Source organism: Larus michahellis, chromosome 5 (genome assembly GCF_964199755.1).
Source record: "Larus michahellis chromosome 5, bLarMic1.1, whole genome shotgun sequence".
NCBI lineage: Eukaryota > Metazoa > Chordata > Aves > Charadriiformes > Laridae > Larus > Larus michahellis.
This window is the reverse complement of record NC_133900.1, coordinates 13574439-13592022: the sequence shown is the minus strand read 5'-3', so window position 1 is coordinate 13592022 and position 17584 is coordinate 13574439. Positions and strand designations below refer to the sequence as shown.

General features: G+C 38.8%; 1 protein-coding gene across 3 annotated transcripts in view; it reads left to right on the top strand.

Moving 5' to 3' along the window:
• The window catches only part of ARHGAP10 (Rho GTPase activating protein 10), a 153501-nt gene that overhangs the window by 37219 nt on the left and 98698 nt on the right, over positions 1-17584 (top strand). For all 3 annotated transcript variants that reach the window (XM_074588835.1, XM_074588836.1, XM_074588837.1), the window contains exons 2-3: positions 6502-6597; positions 6696-6757. In XM_074588835.1, coding sequence (XP_074444936.1) covers positions 6502-6597; positions 6696-6757 — 158 coding nt within the window. The remainder of the gene's footprint in view (positions 1-6501; positions 6598-6695; positions 6758-17584) is intronic.

Sequence of the window (17584 nt, the reverse complement as noted above, 5' to 3'; positions counted from 1 at the left end):
ACCTATGAAGTAGAAATCTTGCAAAAATTGTGTGGTTCTATCTCTTAACAAGTGGGAAGAAGGTTAGTATATCTCTGCCATGCCATTTACATGTGGCTTGCTCAGGCTAAATAGCCTGTTTTTACGTGTAACATGATTATGCCATAATTAATGACCCCAGCATGTGCTAAAACTGGTAATGGGTAATGTCAAACACTATGGAAGAAACATTTAAGTACAGTCAGTTCCTAACAGAGGCACTGTTCTGAAGAATGATACTCATTTCCCCAGTATTCATTTTTCTCTCTTTTTCCTAGATTGGACAATAAAGACATGCTTTTCTTTTTTGGCTTCTAGGTGTTCACTTCCTGTTGTCATTAGTTGGGAGAGTTGTGAAAAAAATTTGGACTTTTAATTGAACAGAAAAATGACATCCATTCCCATGGGATGAGATAAAAAGAAAAATTCCATTAGAGATTAAGATTCCTAAAATTGTTATTAATTTCTTGTATTTACATATAAATTACTTTAGGGTTGTTTGTTTTCCATTTTATTCCTGCAATTTCCTTTTTTCTTGCTGAAATGCAAAGCTGCTTTTTGTTTAAAAAAAAAAAAAAGGTAATCAAAATCCTTCCATGTTAAATTTTGAAAGACACTAACAAAGATATTACGACTGCTATTTGCTAGCTCTTCCTCTTTTTCATTATATTTAGAAAATTAAGCTCTCATTTGTGTGTGTGTAAACTTGATCTAGAGTAACTTCACTCTGACAGCAAATTTCTGAGGGTTTTTAGAAAGTAATAAAACACATTGTAACTTTGGTACAATTGTCGTAGGTTTGTTTCGGACCTGAGCACGTGAATGCAGAGGGGGTGAAGCTGTCAACTGCTGGACGCTCGGGAGCGGTGGCTGGGAAGGTGCCTTTGGGGCCAGCAGGAGCAGAATGCTGTCTCATAAGTTGAATTAGACCAAAACGGAGAGGCGCTGCAGTTTTTGTTATTTGTTTTAAAGGTGTGGAATGGTCCAAATAGGCTTACACTGTACTATGCTGGGGTAGAAAAAAAAAAAGTTAAGAGGTATGTGACAAGTCAGTAATGAGTTGATTTTTAATCCTTATATGTGAATTTGCTAAGCTTTCAGAAACTCATGAGTTGCCATGGGTAACATGACATTGTCAAAATGGGACTCCAGAAAGCTTTTAGTCTTTGAACTTGATTTCCATTCTGGTTTTGGAGGGAAATGAATAACTTTATTTTAGCTTTGTTGTCTTTTTTTTTCTGTTTTGATAATGATCTGAAAATATACTTTTTAGATAAAAATGAGTAGTAAAAAGTTTATTTGGTTTTTAGGGAATTACAATACGCTACTGCTCTTAAGAATCTGCCACATGGCTTGCATCTGCTAAGTTAATAAGTAAATCCTGTTCATCCACCTTACGAAGGTAATAACTAAATCCTGTTCATGTTCTCAGTGTCATGGATTATGTTAGATTCATTGTTCGCCTTGCTAAAGGGGACACAAGAAAAACAAGGAATTGCTTCTGTAAACGTTGAGATGGTGCATATTTTGTACAAAACGTCACACAAGTCCAGATTGCAGTTTTTGGACAAACTGTTTTAAGTACTGTGTTCTTCTGAAGTTACTTCGTTAGTGCTTGCAAGTGAGATTGATGCCTGGGAAGAAGAGGGGAGAGGCCAACTCTCTCTCAGCTTGTCCTTGCCTGTTTCATGATGGTGTGTAGCTTGCCTGATCTTGGCCTACTGCGAAGAAAATAGATCGGGAAGTCTAATATTAGTCCTTAAGGTACTAACGTAGCTTGAAGACGAGCGTGGTGTTTAAGTATTTGTTAAGCGCTTAGCTTTTTGAAGAGAGTGTTGTTGAACAAGACCAGAGCAATTTTAACCTATCTTAAATAAAGCCTCTGGAAATCTGTCGTTCCTGGAGCATCTGTTAGTGTTAATGAGATTTGCAGTTAGGGATAAGGAATGGCGATGTAATTCCAGTTCCTCTTAAAGAGTCATCGTGATGCAGTAAAAGTGAAGCTTGATGTAGAAATATGCATTTTGCTGTAGAAAAATATTAACTCTTAATACAAAGGGCTGTTGCAAGCAGATAATGCTCTTGCCATGCAAAAGAGATCTGGGATAGCCCTAGGAAGCAATGTTGTCTTGCTTCGTGCAAGAGTTTTAGTTTAGGTGGCCAGCACTGAAGTCAGTGTTGATCTTAGGGTAAAAGGAGCGATTGGAGTCCGGTGCTGTAAGTGAGGGCTGGCCACCACCTAGCAACTAATGGTGTCGTGTTGGCTTGGCTAACTCAGATAAGGAACAAAAATATTTTCCTCCAAATCCAAATGGAAAAATGTAGAGGTATTTGCATGGGGCACCGGCAGCATGTCTGGGGCAGGACGGGAGTGCTTGTTACACCATAGCGTTTCAGGACAAAGTGGAGAAGCTGGCGGCTGTTCTTGTTTCCTCTGGTGTGTGTTTAAGTAGTTAAATTCAAACATGAAAAAAATACGTTTTACTGATATGAGTAAAACAAAGAGAGAAAATTAAAAGCCCTGGTGTCCTTATGTCCCCCCTTCTCTCTTTGGAAATGTGTGTCTTTTTCCCTTCAGTCTTTTGGTCAAAACATTTAGCAGATGCTTAATTTCTTTTAGTGTTTTAAGAAAGTGAGACTTTGAAATGACTCTGCCTTATGGGTTTGCCAAGATACATTTTATTCAGGAAAAGTGTTAGTGTTTGCTTGATATTTAAACACTCTTTGATCTTGAATGCCCTGTTCCTCCCTTTTAAATGATAGCAGCAACTTTCAACAAACAGCAACCCTATTACTACTTCCTATATCTTTCTATGTGGTGTTACTGTGTAGAATGTGGAGATTAAAGGGAATAAAATAATTACTTTCTGTCCCCCTAAATTTTCACTGTGTTTTTTCACTAGGCTACAGCATTATTTGGATAATCAGCGTAACTGCCCGTGCTGTTCAATACATACCATACTCATGTACTGTCTTATTCTAATGTATGTAGCTGGAATCCATATATGTTTGTGGTCTGTTTTATGGCACACACTCATCTCGCAAGTTCTAATGCTCATGAGGAACAATACTGGGATGTATCTGTCAGTGCCAGCCAAAAAAATTTGCGGTAGTAAAGGTCTTTTGACACAGGATGGAAGAGCGCCAAGTTACATTTATGAAATTTCTAACTTAGGCAACAATGCTCAGCATTTAAATCATAACACAATAGTAAGAGTATAGTACTCACTATATCAGCGTCTAGTTTGTTTATATAGCATTTTATAAATTCTTGTAATTATGTGAACATCTGTGTACGTACTGTAGGATATGCAGAATTTATCAGGGTAAAGGCTGGAGCAGTTACATGCTGTTTGCCCCACAGTGGAACGTTTGGCTGCAGATGGTCTCAGGTGTCTCCCTCTGGCCATGGTGTGTCAAACAGCAAGAAATCCAACACAGGGCTATGTTATCTTTTTGAGTCTAGCCACCATCCTTGTAACTTTTCCTGTGCTGTAGCAGAATGAGGTCAGTATTCTTGCTTTGACCTTTTGAGAAAGTTTTACTCCATCTCTACTTGATACTGAGTTTTGTTTCTTTTAGTTTAGCGAAATGCAGACCAAAGGCTCTTCCATTCCCGTGAATAGCTGGGTACCAGCGATTCTGCTCGGCAAGATGCTAGTTTTACATTAGACCAGTACTGTTTTGGTGTAGGGAATGAAAACAGAATGTGACCTTAGAGGTAAATTTAGCCAAAATAAAACAAGACCGATGGATGATACATAAACATTGGAGCATGAATCTTGTAGTTAACATCTGCTGACTAAGCAGGATTAAAAATCTCTTTATTTTGTCAACAGTTAGGACACTGATCACTGCAGCAGTCTGTTGAACCAAATGACTGGAGTTTTCTTCCCCCAGTCAGGAGGTTTGTTTCCTCCCACTTACATCTTGCAACATGTGATTGGTTTTTATTTTGCTCCAGTGACTTCTCGCCTTTGTTGAAAGTGCCAAGTTCTTAAAATCCATCAGAAAATCTCTTCCTATTTCATTGTCTTTTATTTCAATAGCCAGGTATCTGTGGCTTTTCTTGACCCATCAGGTCATTCTTCTGTGTCCCAAACCCCCAACCTGCCCCCATTTCCTGATGCTTTCCAAAACTTTCTGGAACAGTTCTTAAACATTTCAGAGATGATTTGTGGGAAGACATTGCAAAACTTTAATGTGTCTTCCTGGCTTTAATACAGGAACTCTGCAAGTCTAGCTTTGGTGTGTTAAAAGATTACTGCTTCCAAACACATACTCAGCCCTTTGGTCAATGATTTCCAATCCTTTAGCAGATTCAGAAAAGAGAAATAGATGAACGTGGCTTTCTGATCCTGTGAAAAGCTCAGTGTGTTGATTCAGGCCCTTCTCAACTTGACCGAAGGTGTTGGACTTTGCACTGAAGGAATCAGGGTGGGGGCAGAGGTTCTGTCTGCTGTCACTGTCCCCACAGAGGTGGCTTTTGGTGGAGAGGTGGGATATGCAGCTGTGCAGGAGGTGGTCTTGCACCGCTTCTAGGCTCATCAAAGCCCATAGCCCACTTCAGTATTTTAGTACCCTTTCAGTCTGTGAAGGGGAAAGCGGGTGGTGTGTGCATGTGGTGCTGCGTGCCTTCTCTTCACAGGTACCTTGTCAACCTTATTTGAATACTTCACCTCTACAAGTGTGAGAAAATGTAATAAACAATTCTTCCTCTAGCATGGGGCCGGCTCTCATATGACAGGGCTTTGGTAGGGGATTACTGGATTCAAGAAAATTTAATAAGTTTGGGAGACTGTGTGTTGCTGGACCCGTTCTCCCATAAATAAACTCTTTTCAGCCTTGTGTTGTGACCTGGCTCACAAATAAGCATAACATTAGATGTTCTTTCACAGCCGGCAGAAATAGTTTCTTTTGCTGTCTGCTTTATGAACAGCCTTTTAGCCCAGAAGGCATTTGAGTTAAAATACTCATGTTTCCTTTCGCGTGGGAACTATGTTGCTTTTTTCCTTCAACCTTCTTATCCTTCTTCCTTCAGCCCTGTGCCAGCATCCTGCTGCTTCATGTGTTGAAGGGTACACGTACTACAGGCTTTAGAAGCAGTTGCAAAAGGGAGGCGAGTATCTGGCAGCATAGCATCACAGGGGAACGGTGCTGTTGCACAATAGGTGAGGAAAGGACTAATGAGAAATGGGTGAAAAGAAAGGAATGTGGAATGGCAGGAACAGAAAGCATTTTTCTCAGTTTAGGTTGTGTCTTGCTGTTTGTAGAGCATTTGTGACTTATCCTTTTAAGTGGTTGAACTGAACTTTCAGTGCAGCATTGTATGTACTTGACTTTGACACATGATAAAATGTACACTGTGTTGGATGCAGGACCTATCAAAGTTGTTTTTAAAAAAAAAATAATAAAAGAACCAAGAGCAACAAAAAAAGCCCAAGTTTGTAGTCTTTTAGTTCCAGTTAATATTAAAGAACAAAATGCTTAGCTGGTCCGTTAAAAGAGTTGTTCTTAGCCCTTCAGAACTGCATGTGATAAGAAAAAGATTATAGATTAACTAAATATTTTAAATTGTCCTTAACCTTGGCTGACAACAAAAATGTGAGTAAAACCTTTACTACTGGGTAGGAGTGTACCAGGACATGCATCGTTTTTTTCCATTGAGCGATTCCATCCTTCCAGAACTTGTGGTATTCCTAAATGGCACATGTCAGCACAACAGAAAAGTATGTGTACACTGCTTATTTGCAGCTTTATAAATCATAATAAGGGTTTATAATGACGGTATTGTGGCTGAATATAGAGTCTGATTACTTCCTCAGGGATGTAACAGTGCAGCCTTCTGATTCCAAATTGTCAAACACTGATAGGTAAAAATTGGGTTTAAGAAAATGTTTTAGGAATATTACACAACAGTTGTTGTACAAAATTAATTTTAATGCTATGCATTTAACTCATTTTTGGCATAGAATACATGGAATTTTTAGTTCCAGTGCAACAATTTTTTCAAATTTCCTTTATGTATAAATGTTTCACCAGCAGAGCTGTCTATGTAAAGTATATAGAAAATCCTAAGATGCATGTTTGTACTGACAAATATACTAGTGGATTTAGCTTAGCAGAGTAAGACAACTGGCACAACTTACTCTGAGTGTTGTACCTTAAATTTCTGTAATCATGGATCTATTTATATGGCCTGTGCCCTAAATTATGGTATAGTGAAGTATAAGAATAGGCCTAATACTGTACACATGATCACGCTTGCTTTCTGCTATATAGCCTTGTATAGAGAAATCTGCGCGACAAATTGCCAGATATCAGAAGAGAGTTAGACAATATTAGATGTCTTGTAGTGTCCTTAGGCAGACCTGTGTTAAAAGTTTCTTGTAAAGTTGATTATTCTAGGGATAGGAGGATCTTCCAGCCTTCTTAAGATGATTCCCTAACCTCCAATCTGTGCTTTTTTTTTTTTCCTTGCAGACCTTTCAGCAGCCCAGAGAAAATTTGCCCATTCTCTGAGAGACTTTAAATTTGAATTCATTGGTGATGCAGAGACAGATGATGAAAGATACATAGGTAGGTGAGAAGTGACTACAAGTGGCTATATTTTGCCATGCCATCCTGCAACATGATTAAACTTATATTCTCTTTTTTTTTATTTTATTTTATTACAGATGCATCACTTCATGAGTTTTCAAACTTTTTAAAAAATCTGGAAGAACAAAGAGAAATTTTGGTGAGTTGCAATAAAAAAATTAAAATGCTGTATATAGAGCAAAGAATAAGATGAAAGTCAGTTACAGTTGCTTACTGCTTTATTAACAACCAAGATGTTGATATCAATAACTTAACAGTGAAAGCTCTCATTGTGCAGCCTCGATTCTGTAGTCTAGAGTTACAGACAGCAGCTAGTCCTCATTAAAGGAGAAAGCTCTCATGTAAGGACAGATAACTGTGAGTTGGTTTAAAATGGTAGTGCCGTGATAGATTATGGCTGGGGTGAATGGAGAAAGCCATCATAAGGTTCTTTACCATTTACAGTAAAAAGCAAGATGAAAGACTTAATGCTGCAGCAGGACACCTGAGGCTGGGAAGTTGGCCAAATTTGGATCCAGGATCTCTAGCTCCAGCTTCAACAGTTACGTGGATTTGGGATGCAATCTGTTGGCTGGATGCAGTAGCAGACTTAGAAACCTTTTCTTTGTAGGTGAGCTTTCTGGTGGATGGTTGCGCTTGCAAACGTTTAGTTACTCAGTTGTGTAGAAGCGAGTGTTCTTCATTTGCATGCCTATGATTGCTTTGGGTTTTAGGGTAATACGGGTGAAGCTGGTTGCACATAGACTGTGGGCTGAGAGCTCTCCAGTACACCTTCCTATCTTGACTTTCTAAGTTGTCCAGAAGATGAGGGTTTCTTTCTAGATGGTACCATGGTTCTCCTCTGCAGTTGCATGCCCAGATTTCATTTCAGAGTGGGGATTCATAGAGCGGATCATGTGTACCCAATTTTCTTCTGAGTGTGGTCAGACTCTCCATCTAGGAAATACTTAGATCTGCCTAAATAGCAATTATGTTCTTCAGTATTTGCCATGCGATTGTATCTTTATTGTCCTAGAAGTCGGTGACCACTTGGCATCGCCGAGAGGAAACTGAGACAAATCTGTGTTCTGTGCTTCTTTCTGCCAAAAGCTGTGCCTGCAGTGTAGGAGTATGTAGATAAGTGAGAAAAGAATTTGTGAGCAATTTTTTTTTTTTTTTAGCATTTCTCTCTCTGGCAGTCCTGAGCCCGTTAATAGTCATGGTTCCTTGAGTGCGCTTTGTTATGTCCTAGTATGTCATTCTGACCTGGAACACCATTTGGGTCAGAATTTGGGTCTACGTGGTTCCTTGCACGTTCTTGAAGAATACTGTCTTTACATAGTAGAGCTGATTTTTCAGTATCTTGAGCTGTTTTACCAAGTTGTAGGGATTTGCTCAAGTATGTTTGAATGCTTCTTTTGTTTCCTGTAATTCTGAAATATAATCTTTACTCTTTCTTGTCTGCCATCCATAGCTGTATTTAATTTTAGTGAAGTTGCGTATACCAAATTAGTGAAAGTCTTTGGTAAGTTTTACAATGGAAAATACTTTATAGCCTGTCAAATTATTTTCCACGCTATTTTGATATCAGATATTTGAGAGATGTCAGCTTCAGGACTTCAGAATTATGTGGCATGTTTCAGTGACTGTGTCAATAGATATTTAGCAGTCATAGGTTACCAACGCAATAGGCTGCACAGAATCCTGTGCTGTCTGTCTGTATAGTGAAACATTCTTGTTTTTCAGACTGAATGCCAAGAAACATTATTACTTATTTTTTTGGTATGCTGCCCATGCTTACACAGAAAGTATTATCACACTAAAAGCTAATTAACGTCAGTTTCCTGATAAGAAAAGTATGAAATGCAGTATCTGTTAGAACAGTGACAGTTTGATGAAAAACTGGGGAGTATAAAATATTGTGGGGCAAATATTTAATTCCAAACAGAAAGAATATATTCTCTGAGTTACCAGATGCATGGCCTTTTCAGCTGTAGTCTAGCAAATGTTATGTATCATTTCTAGAGTGAGTTAATAAAGCGGGGGCCCTAAGTCTCTGAGAAAATGATTGTACAGTGACTGGTAAAGATCACTTTCAGAGGCGGCTGCTCTGACTTTTTTTTTTAACTTCTCAATAGATATTTTAACAGTGGCATGAGCTCGAGGGATACTCCCATGGAGAAAATTCAGGCATGTTGCACTCACAGATGTTTGGAATCAGGTCAGGGATCCAAAGATTTTCCATTAAGATGTAAAGTATATAGCAGGATTTTTTCAAAAGCATTCAGTCGTCTTTGTTAAGAATGCTCTTATTGAGCATTTTTTCCCCTTACCATTTTGAAGATGACCAGGAGGTTTCTGACTGCTCACTTCAGTTTCAGTGCAGAATTACAGATATTTGTCATATAAAGTAAAATTAAAGAAATCAATGACTTATTATAAAACTAAGGGCATTTCAGATATTGCTGTACATTTTAATTTTTAGATATTTGTGTAAAGAGTTATTTTTTTTGCAACCGTATAGTAAAAATGCGCTTAAAATACATTCTAAACTGAAATTAAATACTCATCACCTACACTTCTCATGGTTTTCTGAAAGTATTGTTTGTGGTGAATCCAGAGTTCATAAAACTTCCTGTTAGTGTTTACCATAAGTTTACATGTTTGGTTATCATTTGTCTGGTGAATATTTATTTGGTGGATATTTAATAATTTCATTCAAATGTTGGAGTCTTGCATTTCCATGGTCTTACCATTTCTCCCATCTCCTTTGAAGGCTGCTGAAATTATATCCCAACTGTCAAAGGATTTAGTTGCTTGTGAAAAGGGAATTCGGTGTCAATCTGAACATTTCACTGAAATTATTATGGAGCAGCCAGTACAAAAACAAATTATGTTTTTCCACAGCACGGTAGCTTGGTGACTTTCTCCAGGGCAGATAAGAAATAGGCCACTTTGTCCCTGAAGATATTCTGGAAGTGATTTTCATGTGTTAAGCGTGGATGGAGTCGTAGGACTTACATTCTGCTCCTCTGACATTACAGAAGTGTCACGGAAGTGCAAGGATGACAGGGAACTTCACAAGGCTAATAGGAGAAGGTTGGGGATGAACAAACACCAACATGGCAATGCTAAGATACTCTGTCCGGCTACCTAGCCATTCTCCTACTTGCCAGGGAGATCACTGAACGTCCCTCCCAGCCCCAGTTCTCCTGACAGCAGAAGCAGGTTTTGATTTTTACGATGGGCTCAGAACAACAGGCTTTGCTGGCTGCCCGCATTTTAGCTGCAGTGATGAGCAGTGCCAGGGCTACCTGGTAGGCACTGGTCGCCTGTAGTTGTTATCCCTTTTCCTCCTTTTCACCTTGCTTTTTACCACCTCCATACCTCCCTTCTTCCATCTAGTCTTCTCCCAAATGAGCAGCCTGCCCGTAATTATTTTTCCCTCTCGATACCAGTCTTGCTAAATCATAACCAAATTTGATAGAGCTTGTACTGTTCCCTGAGTAATCTCAGCAGTACGTGGCACTACCAGTGCGGTCACCCTGATGGGCTGGCTCTACATGCTTCCACTCCCTGGAGGTCCTCCATCCTGCCCTTCAGCTGCTTCTGAAGTTCAGCTGTTTCTCACATAACTCTCCCTTAACCACACTGGAAGTCCAGTCGCCCCTCACGGTGCCATCTGTAACTTTTGTCAGCTTCTCTCGCAGTTAAGAGCCATGTCCATCAATGTCTCCAGTCCTGTCTAGTAGTGTCTCAGCTTACTTTCATGCCAGGAGCGAGTGAGTTGGCCGTGTTTGCCTGCAGCCATGCCAGAGGTGTGACTTGCGTCACGGTCAGGTATTCCTAGATGATCCCCGATAAGTGCTGGTTTAACCTATTTTTTAAAAAAGTTTCAGGGACAGGGATTTCTCTAGGTTTAGTCCAATGCTTATTCTTCTATTTTGCCACCTAATATCCGTCCGAAGTCTACTTTACTGCAAATTAATCTGGGAACTTTTGAGGAACTTTTCTACAGTAGTCATGGAGTAAAACTGATCACTTTTCCTTCAGAGTAGTATTTTCACTGTTGCCCTTTCAAAGTGGTGTTTTACATCTGTATTTTTCCTTATTCAATTGAATTACACTGAGTTTAGACCATCTCTCTTTTATGTCAAAATGATTTTCAGTCCTGCTCTCTGAAAGCACTAAAATTTTCTCTTGAATTTATGTCACTCCACAGATGTATCACTACACAGATATGTACCTACTATTGGCAGGTCACTCTTAAAATTGGATCACGCAGGATCCAATTTGGATATAGGTTTCTTTTCTGTGTGATGCTTGAAATGTCCTCTTAGCTGAATAGGTATTTTTCAGGGTAGTTTTGCAACCAGGATGTTGTTTTCTCATTCTTCCTGTGGTGTATTTGTTAAAACCAGGTCACTACCTTGGTTTTTGAGACTGTTGTGTGGATCAGCATTGAAAACTTCATTGAGGAGACTGGCTACCGTGCTGATATCAAAAAGAAAACTAGATGATGTTCTTAACAAATTCAAAGTAACTTTTAACTTTCTATAGTGCGTTCCAGGACTTCAGAGTACCAGAGCTGCTACATCTGGTCTGTAACTTTCTCAGTTCCTGTTTTCTCCTCTTCTTCTCGCTTCTAAATTGCTGCTGTGTTTGCTCTGCTACCATCCTCTGGGACTTTGCTGCCTTTTCCTTTAGTTTGCTTTGCCGAGTTCCTAAACTACTCTAAAGCGAAGCCCCTTCTGACTTGAATGCAATTAATTCTTCAGTTGCGTAATGTAAGAATACATCTAATTGTTCTTAAGAAATCCTTACTCTCCTTAACATACTTTTTTTTTTTCCTACTTTGTTAGATGACTTGCTATAATTAACAGATTTTTTCCTTTGTGAAGATTATTAAAATCTGCCATTGTCTTACAATAAATTGTTGATTTAAGTCTCTTTCCAGCTAAATAATGTTTTTATAGCTTCCTTTCTCTCTGTTTTCTGAAGTACATATTAAGAACCCTTTTTCTTTAGGGTTTTCTTTGCCCCTTGCCAAATAAAATGTTTTGTTTTTTTTTTTCCCTTAGCCTTTCTAATTTTGTACCTAAGTACTTGTGCATTTCCGTTTTACTCCATCATGTTTCCCTTTAAATAGGATTTCTGATATAATTATATTCACCTTACTATGTTTCCTGACATTTCTCTGAGACAATATAAATTCATTGTTTTACTGTGACTACTTTGACACAGTCTCTTCTATTTCCTGCTATGGTTTTGGCGCCACTTGTATTTCTTCAGATATCTTCAGAGAAAAGTTGCTACACAGTGGTTTTTTTTTTTTGACACCCCCCCACCTTTTTTTTTTTTTTTTCTTTTCAAAAAAGAAAGACTGTTGTTCTTATGCCACAGGTATCTTTGCAGTCCTGGCCTCTCAAAAATCCTTTTGTATTCTTTGTCAGTTTTACCAGGTTGTCAGAATCAAATTCAAAATAGCATCTCTCCGAATGCATATTCCCAACATATATCAGAAATATGAGAAACTGTTTCTCTGTGGACTTTTAAAGAAATATCTTGGTGAAGTCAATATGTTATTCTTTCTTCTTCTTCTTTTTCCCCTTTAAAAAAGGAAAAAAGAAAAAAAAAAAGAGGGGGAGAGGTTTCGCAGTTGTGGTTTCCCAAGTTAAAACAAGTTGTTAAGGTTCAAAGGCATATGTTCAAAAGGTTAAAGGTAGAATTTAAATAAACTGTGCAAATATGTACTTATACTTACCTCTTATCATGAAGTATTTAAATATTTGAGTATTTATTTCACAGGTTAAGTGTTCACTTAACGCGCAGTGTTAATGAATAGCTTACTATTACCTTTTGTTCAGTGACTATTTGCATTTAGTTTACCTCTTCCTACTCTGCTGGAAGATGGTGGTATTAATTTTTCTGAGCTTTTCTTTGGTCCTCTGCATATGGATATTTAAGGGTTCATAAATTTAAATCTGTCTTCACAGTAATCTATAGAAGTCTGTGTGAAGAAGCAATCAGTTTACTCGCTGATTTAGGGTAAAAAAAAATCCAATAGTTTTCGATGTAAGATGCATTCAAGATCTGTTCAATAAGAGTTCATGGCATTATAGAGTACTCTCTATGTTCAGATCCTGTTAAGTCCGCTGACAGCGCAGACTGCTAAATATATCTGCTAAGACAGTGAAAAAGACATAATTGGTGATCACTTCTGAAAAATTAGGCTGCCAACGGCATATTGAACATCTCACATGCAGAGACAGAGACACAGATAAAACAGAATTTCTCAGGAACAGCATTTGACTGCTTTAATCACAGGACCTAGATCCCTTTTTTCCTTCCTGTAAATCGTCCAATTTAATAAAACCCTTCCCAGTTTTAGAAAAAAACCAGAACAATTGCTGCCATATCTCATTGCCCAGCCTTCATTTTTTCCTCTGCATGGCATGAGGCCAGAGGGCAATCATATAATTATCAAAATATGGAACACGAATGCTGAATTAAGACTGCTTGAGGCATATCTCTTACATTTTGGTGATTCCTGACATTGAATGTTTGATTTATATATTTGTCTATTTTTGAATGTTCCATACAGTCTTCTGAAATTGCTTTGTGAGTTACATATGAACTTGTGCACATGAATCTATAAAATAAAGATGACTGTTGTCTATAGAATAGGAAAAAAGTACAAAGCCAGTTCTGGGGCGTTCCTCCTACCTCTGAGTCAATATGGCTGAAAAGTTCTGTTACCGTTAGCTGCTGCTTCCAGATAATTTTGTGGTCTCCTGTGTATCAACATAATTCACTAAAGAATTTTCATACTGTTATTTCATCAATGGGAAATGTTTGGAATTTGCATTGTAAAACTGTCACCAGTTTGGATTTTGCTGCTTGTTAATAACACCACTGTTTCTTGTGGAGGACAGCGCTGACAATAATCGAGCAGTTCATTCTTGACTGAACACTGAAGCTGTTGTTTGCTGTTGGATTCCTTGCCTTTCAGTGGCATCTTTTTGCTCAATGATGAGCTTTTCCATGAACGAAGAAAATGGGCATTATACTATTTCCTCTCCTGAGGAGCCTTTTCGCTTTGTCAAGATCTTCATACAACTGCTGATTTCGAAACGTGGACTGGAAGTGATTCTCTGCTTGTACAAGAACCAGACCAATGTTCCAGTGTGTCCCACTTTTCAGCTCTTGCGTATCGGGCTTGCTATGAGAAGCTCTGTCTTTGGAGGGGTGACCCGCAGCTTTCCTCTGCTTAGGATGAGGAAAAGCTGATTTGTTGCTATTTGTGAAACTCTGTCTCTGTTTCTTTTCCTGTTTGTTATGTTTATGACTTTGTAGTATTTTTCTCTTCGTAGTGGAATGTATTTCGTAAGAATGAACTTATTAAAAAGCCAGGACTATTAAATAGGTTTTACTAAGTAGTCTTTCCTAAAAACTACTGTCTTAATTTTAATTCTCTCTTTTTTAAAAAAATTAAAGAATTTATTGTTGTTGTTGTCTGCTTATGGTACCGATTAATTTTTGAGGCCAGCAGTTTGATGGCAAGTGAATCAATTCACAGAGTCTTTCAGAGCAGAGCACAGCATAGTGGTTAGGTCCTAAGAGGCATTTTTAGCTGTCTGTCCTTTGGATCAGTCATAAACTTCCACTGAACAGAAAATAACCTTTGGCTAGAAGGTGGGACCCAGGAGTCCTGCTAGTATATTCTCTGTAAGCCAAGGCTGCTGCTTTTAAAAGAGCTAGAAAGTGCAAAGCACAGGAGTGTGCCTGCATGGCGGCTTGTGGGGCAGTGGACAGATGATCTATAGGAAATTCACCCTGGAACAATTTGAGAAAGTTGTTGTCATCTTACCAAACCCCAGGGGTAGTGTTCTGGAACAGCTAAGACAAAGGTGGTTTGTTTTGTTACAGGTACCTGCTGGCATCTCAGAAACCTACAAAATAGATTGTATCCAAGACAGATATATCTGTCCCCTGGATTCTCTTGTTACCAGATGGCTCCCTCCACAGCAAATGAACCCAGAGGAACAGACATAACTTCTTTTTTATAGCTTCTGCACACATGCAAAGATGCACAAGTATTAATGTGCTATGAGACCCCCTTAAAAATCCTTTAGTCTATAGACTCCAGTCCTTCTAAAAGCCAAAAAACTCAAATACCAGTGTTTGTAGTCCCAATGTGTAGCTGAGGGTCTTTCATTATTTAAGATTGTAAAGCTACAGGGAAAGTTCTAGAGCAGTGAGAAAGTCCAGATGCTTTTACAAGAAGAAAACTTGCATTTGAAAACAAACAAATGAGTTCTGGGTGTGGGTTGCACTGAGTGCAATCATCAGTGCTCCAGTTAAAAACAAAACCAGTGCTAAGACGTGGTTAGAGACACATGCCACTCTGTCTGCAGGGCATACTGACAGGAGAGTTGGACGTGCAACCAACTGGGAGCACATTCGTGTAACTGTAAGAGCAAATCATGTTCTCATGGGAAAAGAAAGAATAGAGATTAAGACTTTGCAAGTAACACGCCACGTCCTCAGTAGTGGAATTGTATCTGCAAAGTTAAATAATACAGGGTTTCAGGCATAGATGTAATGCTTTGAGAAATTTCAGTAACAAATCACGATGTGAAACAGGAAAGCTTTTTGGAGGAAAAAAACAATTTTTATATATTTCCCTCTCCCCCAACATTGGCGGTGTCAGAATCAACTTTTTTGTTAGGTTGAATGTTGCAATTTCTTAGGGAAAAACACAGAAGAGCTATATTCTCTGTAAGCAGAAGTGCAGCTGTAGGTAGTAAATTTATTTATTGGGAAAGTAAATGTCTTTATTTAGCAGCAGCATTAACTACTTTGTTATTGAATCACTGCTAGGTATGTCTTCCTTTCCGTGTTCTCTGTTGCACTCTGTAGGGCAAAACTTCCTTCCCGGATTTAGTTTCATTAACACTTGCTCAGTTTCGTGAGCTCTGCCCTACTGACTGACGGCCTCCCTCTTTGCTTTGTTGAGGGGAGAAACCATCCTGCCCCAGTCTACAACTAAATCTTTCCAGATCGTGCACTGGGAAACATAAAACCCTCTTTTCTGTTTAGCATCTAATTTGCATTCTGGGATGAGAATTGGGAGCTCGGCACTCCTGTGTTGCTGTCTAGTCTGCAGCAAGGTCTATGTTTATGGCTTCTTATTTTTTTTTTCTTTCTCAGTAAACCTGTTTTGTATGGGAGAATGCTTAAATTCAGAATGGAGCTGAGTCAGTGTACATATTTCCCTTACCACCAGAGTTGTTGATGAGCAGTGTGTAATTTCCAGTTCTTCCAGTAAAAGCTGTGAGGTCTAAGGACATCTTTAGGATGAAAGCTGGGAGACCACTGCTGCATTTGTCTGATGAGCAAAACAAATTTTGATTAACCTAGGTTGGTGTTAGCCTTTTTAGCCGCAGGGCTAGACTGAGCTTCTGGGAGAGCTCTTGTGGGTTGATACTCCTTTTCAGCCCATGCAAGCAGCCTTCCTCCTCTGCAAGACAAGCCTGGTTGTGCCTGCAAGGGGGGCAAGAACTTAGAGAGACTGCTCCTGCCTGCTGCAGAAGGGGGAGAAAGCATGAGGAGCATTCATGCTGGTGGATGGTGCCGTCCGTCAGGTTGCAGTGCACAGGAGGAGGTGTTTGGGGAAGCGGTTCCTCCCTAAACAGCTATACTCTCACCTTCTCTGAGAAGGGAAGAAGTGACAGGCTAAATGGAGTCATCTTGTGGGCCGGCACTGGCTGGTATGTTACTTGTTGGATCTTGTTGACTTGACTGATGAAGTAGCAAACAGCTGTAAATGCGCTTGCTAATGGACTTAGTGCCTTTGTGGCTGCTCTAGGAAATGTTGGTTTGGGCCCCTTAATCTACGACCTGTTACTTACTACTTTTGAAGAATATGGAGCTGGAAGAGTCAGGATTATCACCATTCAGTACAACTTTTCTGCTTGAGCAGGTGGAGTTTTGTAAAGGCGTCTGAAATCAGGAGGTACACACAAAACTGAAAGCCTGCTTTAAGGTGTTGTTAGAAATGCAGCAGTCATCAGGTGATGATTGCAATGATGATTTTATTGCTGCTGTTGCCAGGTTTATGTTCAAGTTAAGTTAACTCTTTGACCTTTCCATGGGTGCAGCAAATAGAACAGGAATAGCATAAGCAGTTTCAGACTGTCTGCCTGAGGCGCTTATGCACAGCAGGTTAAACATTTCTTAAAGCATTCCTGCAACTTTGACGTTCGTAAAGCTGGTTAAGATACTGTTAACTGAGACATGACCCCTTTATATTGATTCACTTAGGAATTACACTTGCCACAGTTTGCCTGTCAGATTTTAAAGTTGGGTATATATTCCTTTCAGGTAAGTTTGGATAGACCAGAGATAGAAAGTAAAGAAAGGAATTTTTTGGTGCCCTTTAAATAATACATTCCTGTCATTGTAATCTGCTAGGATTAGAGGTGTAGAGGGATGAAAATTCGTTAGTGTCAAGACAGAAGTTGAAAGAGGAAGGAATGTGCAGTTTTATATTAATGAATATTTAACTTAAATGCCTAATATAACTTTTCCTGGAAATTTTGCATTTTAACATAGTCCTAATTCCTAAGAAAGGTGCAGGTGATAATGACAAATATATTCAAGCAATTCTTAGCTTCTTCCCTTATACTGGGAGAATTTTACTTTTGTTTGTCTACTGATCTGTTATCCATAGTTTAAAAAAAAAAAAAAAAGGAAAAAATGTCGGTTTGCATTCCCAAGTTATAAATAAACTAAGTTAATGTTGAATAGCAGTGTAAATAATGTTTTTGTTCTATAAATAAGTATGTATCTTTTTGTAGCTTTTCATGACCAGCACTGGATTCTAAGTACTGGAAAACAGCGCAAATGCCTCCCTATTTAATCTTGTATAGTGCATATTTTGATTATGAACATTGCTTTTATTTCTGCCAGTCAGAACAGCAGC